General features: G+C 58.5%; 1 protein-coding gene across 1 annotated transcript; it reads right to left on the bottom strand.

Annotated features, from left to right (window-relative positions):
* Positions 1-7,077: 7,077 nt before the first annotated feature.
* RPL35 (ribosomal protein L35) lies at positions 7,078-8,950 on the bottom strand. The gene is made up of 4 exons (XM_056351497.1): positions 8,823-8,950; positions 8,437-8,573; positions 7,976-8,057; positions 7,078-7,298 (listed from the first exon to the last, which is right to left on the bottom strand). The coding sequence occupies exons 1-4, from the start codon at positions 8,823-8,825 to the stop codon at positions 7,149-7,151; spliced, it is 372 nt and encodes a 123-aa protein (XP_056207472.1). The 5' UTR covers positions 8,826-8,950; the 3' UTR covers positions 7,078-7,148.
* Between the last annotated feature and the right edge of the window lie 17 nt (positions 8,951-8,967).

Below are 8,967 nucleotides of genomic sequence, written 5' to 3'. Positions count from 1 at the left end.
GGTCCTTGTGCAGGTCCCAACCCTGCTCCCCGGCTGTGGTCCTGGTCCATGGTCCCTTGATGCCTGGTCCTGCTCTCTGGCCTCTGGTCCCGGTCCCAGGCAGGATGAGGGAGGCTGAAGATGGGGGTCTCCGATCAGGACATGATGAGGACCTGTGGATGGGGGTAGGATGGGTTCCTGCCGCGCTGGGCGCTGCTGACTTCCAGACATTCCTCCTGTGCGTGGCCGGCACCACCTCAGCTCATAACGTGATTAAAAGATTAAAATCTCTCAGTTCAGCAGCAAGCAGCAAATGAAGCTTGAGACAGGGATGCTGAGGGGCTGCTGTGCCCGAGGGCCCCGTGACGGCAATGCAGTGCCCGGGGAAGAGCAGCCGAGGCCATGCAGGCAGGTGCTGCTAGCACCACAGCCCTCCCTCCAAACCCCCTCCTGCAGCACGGCGGCCCCGGGGGAAGCCGGGCACTGAAGCCGCCATCCCCCCTACCTCCTCGGTTACTGGCTGGGGCTGGTTGGGTTGTGGTGGTTTTGCCTCAGCCCTGGCCCCACTGACCGGGCTGGCTGTCCCACTCGTCCTGCCGCTGAGCCGGCCCCACCAGCACCGTGGCATGGTGCCAGCACAGCGCAGAGCCAGCTTGGTGCCACTGGTGAGCCCGGGCCCCACCAGCACCGTGGCATGGTGCCAGCACAGCGCAGAGCCAGCTTGGTGCCACTGGTGAGCCCGGGGGGTGGCCAGCCTGCAGGCAGGCAGGATGCATGGAGGGTAGGACATGGCACCAGCCCTGCTCCAGGTGACATTCCGTCTGGAGCCTGTCCTTGGCCGCAAGCTGTTGGCACCTGCCAAAGATGCACCAAAATCATCGGTCCTCATCCCATGCTGGGTGCCGGGAGCCTCAGCTGGTGCAGCTGAACCACCCTGACTGCAGTTTGCTGCCACAGGAGGGCCCTGCCCACCCCAGCCCCAGGACATGAGACAATCCAACAGCTCGCCCATGGCCACGCAGCCCTTCCCTGGCCACAGAGAGCTGAGAGCTGCCTGCCTGGGGGCTGCAGGGCCAGGAGCAGCTGTGCTCGGAGAATCTGGCAGGGTAATTGGGCCCTTCCCTCCATTCTTATCTCCGTCCGGGGCCACTGACCCAGGAAACGAGGCGATGTGTGTCCAGCAGCAGGTGGAAGCAAGTCCTGGGGCTGTGCCCACATCATGAACATGCTTCAAAGCTGGAGCCGGCAGCACTGAGCGTCACAGGGATCTATTTTTATTGCCCTCCCTGACCCTTCCTGCCACATGGTCCCTGCTGCCCTGGCAGCACATCAACACGGGGAGGGGAGGCATTTGCTGCTGTGCCTCTCCCTCCCGCTCCCCAGGGACATGCCTTGGCTCCCCGGCACAGTGGCAGTGTGGCAGGATGGTGCTGGCATCACTCTGCCAGGACATCCCTGCTCTCTGCATCCCCAAGCCATGGCTTGCAGGGCGGTGCAGGATGGGTACGTCCCTGCTGAGACCCACCGGCTCATTGCACCCAGGGCCAGCAGGGAGCTGGGGAGGACACGGTGGGTGAGGTTTCCCCTGGGAAGTGTGGGGGTGCCCAGCACCAAACCTGCTCGAGTGCTTCCCCTTGGCCAGGCTGTGCTCACAGCAGGGAGCTGTTTCTCTTGTAACCGTGACGAAGCTGTGGCTGGAAGTGCAGCAGGGGTTCAGGATGCGAGCACTGACCAACCCAAACAACGCTGGTCAGGCGAGCAGCAGGCGCTGCCGGCTCTGCATGCACCTTTGCAACACCCCAGGGCTGCGAGGGGCTGCCAGAAATGGTGCAGTGGGGAAACCAAGGCATGAACCCACCTGCAAGACCAGGGAGCCTCTGCATCCTTTCCCCCATGTCCCCCTCTCTGGGCTGGGGCAGGCACAGTGGGCACAGCCCAGCATGGACACACTGCTCCCAGCACAGATCCACTGCTCCCACCATGGAGCTGCTGCAGGGGAGGAGGAAGGTGGCAGGGGCAGAGCACTGGGTGCAGGGGCAGCACCCATCTGCCTCCACCTCCCCCCCTGCTCTGGGCCATAAAGGGCACTCACCCGCTCTGCACCCAAGATAGAGCTGATTGTCCCCAGGGCCAGCAAAAGATTTACTGGGGCCGCGGCCGTGTCACTGCTGGGTGACAGGGAGCATGGCCTCATGCCTGGCAGCGCTGCCTTGCCCCGGCCCGGCCGGCCAAGGGCTGCCTCCTGGGGCTGGGGGCAACACGGCTCCGCTCCGCCTAGATCTGTCCCAGCACGGCCAGGCTGTGGGACGCAGGGCTCGGCAGGGAGCTGTGCCGGGGACGCGGTGCCCAGCCGTGTCGGCAGCCTCTCGGCAGAGCCCGGCAGTCCCCCAGCAGCGGGTCAGTGCCAGCACCACGGCCACCATGCTGTGCCCCCAGCCTGTTGGCCGCCCTTGCTGGCACCTGTCTGGTGGGACACTGCTGGGGCCGTGGCCAGTCTCTGGAGAGCCGCAGGGCACCGCGGGTGCAGGGGCTGCTGACCCTGAGCGGCAGCGGGAAAGGGCCAGGCAGCAGGAGGTGGCAGCGGCCGGAGGGAAGGGAGGGGAGCTGCGGGCCTTGGCAGCGCTGCCGCTGACTCACCACCGGTGGAAACAGAGATCTGCTCCCAGGCTTGCTGCCATCACCAGCCCCAAGCTACCCCAGCCCCCCGGCACAGCACAGCAGCCCCTGGGGGTGGGGGGGCACCCTGGCAACACCCCTTCCCCAGCGGCACCCATGGCACAGCGTGGGGGGAAGGGGGTCTGCCTGGGGGCTGCTCTCACGGCCAGGTGCTGCTCACGCCCACACAGGGGGCTTCCTCCATCACCCCTGGGTGCACAGCCAGGCTGGCAGGGAGCCAGGAGCCCCGGCACACGGTGGCCCCCCCCCAGTCTCCTGGGAGCCCAAGGGCCACCTTTGTGCGGGAGCCCCTCACACGGTGGGAGCCTGGTCTGGACACCGCCTGTATTCATGGGAGCGGCAGGACCGGGGCAGCACGGGGACAAGTTCTCCCCAGCCTGGCCACCAAAACGGGCATTCAGGGCAGGGAGCGGGCAGCTGCCCCGGCAGACCTGGGCTGCTGGGACGTGGCGTTTCCCCGCTGGCCCAGGGCTCACAACGCAGCGCTCAGCAGCCAGATGTGCTGGGCACACTGCTCGCCCGCAGCCACGTGGGGCTGCCGCTCCCCAGCACGCTGAGAGGAGCGGGTGGCACAGAGCGGCCGAGGACACCTGCACATGCCCAGGGTGGTCGCTCCCAAGCTCCCTGCTCACCCTGCCCTGCCCAGCGCCTTGCACGCCCCACCACGTGCTGCTCCCTGCATGCCCCGCTGCAGGCAGAATCCAGGGTCAGCACTAGCACCCAAGAGCAAAGGAGCCGTCCCCAGAGGAGGGAGGTGGCAGCAGTGCCAGGAGCGTTAGAAGAGCTGCAGTCCGTGTCCATTGCAGCAAACAGTGCCCGAGGCGCGCGGAACCTGGGCTTTCCCACCCAGACCTTGCAGGACTCTCATCTGCCTCTGCCCTCTCTGCAGTTCTCCCCTGCCCGCGCCGCAGGATCAGGTCCTGGCAGCTCCCAGAGACACCATCCGCACTCGGCCACTGCCTGCTGTGCAGGGGAGAGACATCTGGTGCCGCTGAACGCTTTCCAGGGCGTGCAGCCAGCGCTGCCTTCGCAGTGGCATCAGCCCTGGGCTGTGCCTTGCAGCCAGCCAGCCGCTGCTCCTCCTTCCTCATCCCCACCCTGGAAATTATTTATTTGCTGAAGAACAGCTTTCCCCAGGAAGTCTACTCAGATGCCGAGGAACAGCTTCAGTTACAAGGAAAAATAAACAATTTGAGCCTTAGAGGCCCTGATGCTCTGCAAACACCAGTGCTAAACCCGGGGCCAGTGTCAGCAGCTGCACAGGGTCAGTGCAGGAGAGGGCTCCCAGCACCCCATCAGCACCGTGCTCAAGGGGGACGCAGCCCACGCTGCCCGCAGCGGCAGGGGGTGATGCTGCACGGTCCCCCTGAAGGTCTCTGAGGCGGGGATTTAGTGCAGTGCCAGAAACCCATCTACCTCCTCAAGTAGCTGCTGCGGGTTGTGCACTAATCAAAGCTTGAGCTGCTCCCCCACCCCGTACCGACCCCGCTTCAGTGCATGGATGACTTCTTGGCAGCCCCGGCTTCCCAGCCCAGCTTCTGGCAGGTCACCCGCTCCCACTCCCAACAGTGGGGTGCTGTGCCACAGCCCCCTCCCCCGGGGCAGCAGCCCCACACTTTGCACAGCTGCCCCCTGCACGGGAGCCAGAGGCAAAGCGTGCCCTCAGCAAGCCCTGCGCCCCAGCGCCACGCAGCCAGGCGGGCAAGGCGACACCGAGCTGAGCACACTCCATTCACAAAGGTGTGTAGAACAGCTCTGGAAGTACAGCAGATTGTAACTGAAACCCCCATTAGATACTTGAGAAGTTGTACAAACCCATTTGCCTTCAAAGGTGGCCTTGAAGTGAGCAGGCAGCTGCACCGGAGACCTCCAGAGGAGCAGTCCCACCTCAATCACCTGTACAAGTGCAGACACGCAAATAACACCAACGCCCCGCAGCTCGCGACTTCAGGATGTTCGGAGGTACCAGCTCCCAAGCTGCTACTCGTTTTGTCCCCACAGTTCAGGCACATGTTGTGTTCTCTGGGCATGATGCCGCTATCTAAAGCCACAAATTCTCCTTGGATGTTCAGCGCCTGGTAATTAGGGTTTATTTTTCCGTGTTTCCCCGACCCCTTGTTACATGATTAGTAAAGGGCACATCAGCGAGCTGTATCACAACCAGACCTTTCAGACAGATGACCCTCTCCAGGCAGCTGCTGCTCATGGCTGGGGATGGAAGGTGACAGCCGTTTCACCTGAGGCACACCCCGATGTTGTCACCAGAGGCTCTGCAGCAATAACCACCTTCTTCCCACCTCCATTTCCAAGCCACCCCACAGCTTGCACCATCCAGGAGCAGACTCCAGAAGGCCATTAGGGCAGCGTTACCTGTGTTTGCTTTTCCGCATCAGGAATGGGGTTAAGAGCCACCAGGCTCTCCTCGGATGGGCTGATGGAAGAGCACGGGCACACAACGCCTCTGTACAAGAGAAGCACAAATACAGCTGGGCATGACCAGAGGCAGCCAGCCCGATTCCTGGCACAGGGGACCAGCCCCTCCTCCACCTTTGTCAAGTATCAGGCTGCTGGGACAGGAGCATGCGGATCTGGGATCCTTGCAGTGGGGCAGTGCTTGCAGAGGGCCACAGGTGCTGCGTGAAAAGCACATGCTTCTGGAAAAACAGTGTGCTGCAGGCCACTGCAGGATACTTGGAAGCAGCAATGCACAGCATTTCGTAACGCTGCCTGCCCTCATGGCAACATGAGCCAAAGCCAGTTCCCACACGTAACGCTCCATCTTACGGCACAGCTCCAGCAGGACTCATGCAGGGCCTGTGCCCAGAGCTGGGGCTCCTTCACTGCCAAACTTTATCGTGTTCAGGTCCACACGAAGCTCGTAACAAAGCTATCACACAGCCAGCATTAGCATCATTGTAAAGCTATCCCTCATAATAGCTCAGTACATGGGAAATTCATTTTACCACACGTAATTAGACCTCTCTCTGGCTAAAACTTGTTCGAGGCTTAGAAAGCCTTCAGATCTAAATTCAGCAAGCAGAATTAAGATCTTTTTCCTAAAGGGAATCTGGATCCAATCTAAGGACTCCCTAATGGGTATAGAATTTTTCATGTTAGAATGTATTAGCTATGCTAACACAAACCATGAGTGCATCACTAATGCTCAAGCAGCACTGCATAACTCTTCCTTACAGCAGTACCAAAAAAGGCCAGAGTTCCAAAGAACTCCATGGGGTGGCAGAAAGTCAAAATGTTTAACTAGTTCTGTGCCTCACAGGTGAAACGTGTGGAACCATGAGATAAGGGAGTGCATTGAAACTTTACAGGTGACCCTTCTAGCTCAGCTTTCCTCAAGTCCAGTTTCCTGATTACCTGACCTCTATCAGTCTTGACATGCACACAAAAACAACACCTGGTCTGAAACTACCACAGCCCTTATGTTTTCCTACCGCTCCAACTGGAACTGAGCTTCCTCTCTTCTGCATGTCATGCTGTATGCAAACAACAGCCTGGCCGGACTGCCCTCCAAAAGAAATGCTTGCACACCACTACAAACAACTCCTCTTTACACTCCAACTCCCAGGGTGAGGGAGCACCAGCCTGCAGCCAGCCCCTGCGCAGCCAGGCATGGACTGACCAAACAGCCTCCATCTGAAATGCACCTCTGCTGACAGGTGATGCTGGGTGGAGCCTTCGCACTCACCCTGAGCACCCTCTTACTTCCAGCTGTTTGCCAACATTAAATCAGCTGCAAGCAGAAACAAACCTGGAGGACAATGCCCGAATCCAGCTTCCTGACCGAAACCGAAGTAGCTTCCTTGGAAGGAGGCTGCAGCAGCCCCTCTGCCCATCTCACTGCAGCTCCGGGCAGCGGTGGTCAGGCTAGTGACCAGCCACCTGTGCGGCACCTGCCTGCAGCGGTCCGCTGGCAGGACCAGGCAAACCACTGCCTACGGCATCTGCCCAGACCTGGGATGGCTGGGGACTCTTTGGTGCTACTACCTGTGCAGAGATCCCAAACAAGTGCTGATGGAACTCTTCAGTTTCAATAAAGTCTGCTAAAACACCTTGGCAAATTAGTTCATCTCTGTAACATTTAAACACTTGCAACTAGACAAGAACTTTAAAATTCACTCTTAAAACTACTGAAGTGATGAACACCAACTCACTGTACACATATGTGTACAGTTTTCCATTTTAAATCAATCTCAAGTTAAAACACTTTTCACATGTTAAGCTGAACCAGCTCCACGGATCTGTACTCATTTGCCTGTTCTTCAAAAAGGAAACCAATCTTAAACTGCAAGTTTAGTATTTTCATTAGCAACAGAAGTTCAAATAAACTTTGTGAATCCTGATTTCTCCTCATAAAGTTGATGACTTCTTTATCCCACCGCTAAAAAACAACCCAACAGTGACAGCTTCCAAACAAAATTCTATTTAATGAGACATACTCAGCCAATATAATTAAGAATTTTCGGCATATTGCAGTTTTATGCCTTGATGGCATATTTTCGCATAGGGTACAAACGTTCTTTTCGCTGCTGTTTTTTGGTCTTCAGATTTTCTTCATGCTTATTTAATCTGCGTCGCATGGCACGAGTCTTCTTCGGCCGCAGATCAAGAGGCTTATACTTTTTGCCCTGTTTGCAAAAATACACAACAGTTGAGTTGGAGAGACTGCAACATACCCCTTAGGTGCATGAGCTCATAGAGAGCAACTGCCTGTAAGAACATCACCAGCAGCGTTTTCAGCTTCTTTTTATTGGGACTATTGTTACAGCCTAGAAGTTCAAGAGAACTCTCCACTAGGAAACATGGAGTTGCTTCTAACTTTTGTGCCAGTTGTAGTAGCTTTGACTCAAGTTTAAGTCATACTTAAGATTAAGAGTCCCAGTTATCCAATACCTTCTGAAAAGCTCCTTTCCCCCCTATTTATGCAATTCAACCCCCAAGAAGTAATACTCTAAAAATTACAGAAACTTATTGAGATAAAGACTTCTTTGGTCACTTCCAACATGATTAAAATTTAGGAGTATTGGCAGTTCTGGAAACTGCATCTTCAGAGAAGCAATGCAGCGCAGCACAAAGCTCTCCTGGCAAAAGCAGATTCACGCTGAGCTTACAGAATTCAGGGTAGTCTTGCAGTAACATTTAAAAAGGAACCACAACTAGAAAACTTTAAAACTGAATATAAATAAGAGCTTTCTTCTTGTGTTCTAAGCTTTTAAGAAACAACCTACAACATTTTTCAAATACATAGTTTGTAGGAAGGAACTAAAGAGAAAAAAAGACCACTATGCAAGATGTTTGCACTTACCTTGTAAAACTTCCTCAAGTTCTCCTTCTGGGTCTGATTGATAACAGTTAAGACTCTGGCAATGGATTTACGAACCACACGTCTGCAGAAACAACAAGAACACACGGAAAGACGAGCCTCCTGGATTTACCACCCAGTGTACACATGGCGCGTACATGCTACAGCCCAGTAACTGACACCGCACCACGCTGCAGCAAAACACTGACGGCTCCCGCCGCATCCAGCTTCACATCTCTGAGCGGAGATACACCACCCATCCCCACGCATACAAAGTTATTCCTCTTCCGTATCGGTTTTAACTTTTTTCTAGTGCGAGACAACCACTGAGAGGCAGCGCGCCGCGGCCCCCCCGCAGGACCGAGCACCCCCGCCCCGTGCGGGTCTCAGGCCCGGGCAGGCTCCTCCGCCGCCCCCGTCCCCCCCTCGGGCCCAGCCTCGCCGCCGGGCTGGGCCCCACTTACATCTTGGAGAGCTTGGAGGCGGCCCCACCGGTCACCTTGGCCACGCGAAGCTGCGACAGCTCCACCTTCAGATCGTCCAGCTGCTTCAGCAGCTCCTCCTTTTTCTTCCCCCGCAGGTCTCGGGCCTTGATCTTGGCCTGCAGGCGGCGGACACCTCGTCAGGCCCACTCCCGGCCCCGCACCCCCCCGCCCGGCAGCGGCCTTCCCCGGGCCTCCCGCCGCCCGCATCCCCCCCACGGCGCCTCGACGGCGGCGCCAGGTCGACGGCACGCGCCAGCGGCGCGGCGGGCCTAGTGCCAGGGCCAGCGTCTTGGTGCCAGGGCCGGCGGCCCGGTGGCCCCGCGGATGCCGCCGGATCGCAGCGGGGCGGGCGCAGAGCCGCTCACCATGATGGCGGCGGCGGCGCGGCGCGGGCCGGAAGGGCCGGAAGCCGGGCAGGGCGGGGGGCGGAGGCGCTGCCGGCCGGAGCCTACCAATCCACGGCCGGGCGGGGGGAGCGGCCTGTGCGCTGCGGCGCCCCCCGTGGGCAGC

This window comes from Falco biarmicus, chromosome 9, assembly GCF_023638135.1.
Source record: "Falco biarmicus isolate bFalBia1 chromosome 9, bFalBia1.pri, whole genome shotgun sequence".
Classification (NCBI taxonomy): domain Eukaryota; kingdom Metazoa; phylum Chordata; class Aves; order Falconiformes; family Falconidae; genus Falco; species Falco biarmicus.
The sequence above is the reverse complement of the archived record's forward strand: the minus strand, read 5'-3'. Positions and strand labels throughout refer to the sequence as shown.

Excerpts from the sequence above, each read along its gene's own strand:
- RPL35 (XM_056351497.1), bottom strand. Across the intron at positions 8,058-8,436 it reads GCCTCCAAGCTCTCCAAGAT|ACGTGTGGTTCGTAAATCCA; the intron begins GTAAGTGGGGCC and ends TTGTTTCTGCAG. Across the intron at positions 7,299-7,975 it reads ACTTGAGGAAGTTTTACAAG|GGCAAAAAGTATAAGCCTCT; the intron begins GTAAGTGCAAAC and ends TTTTGCAAACAG.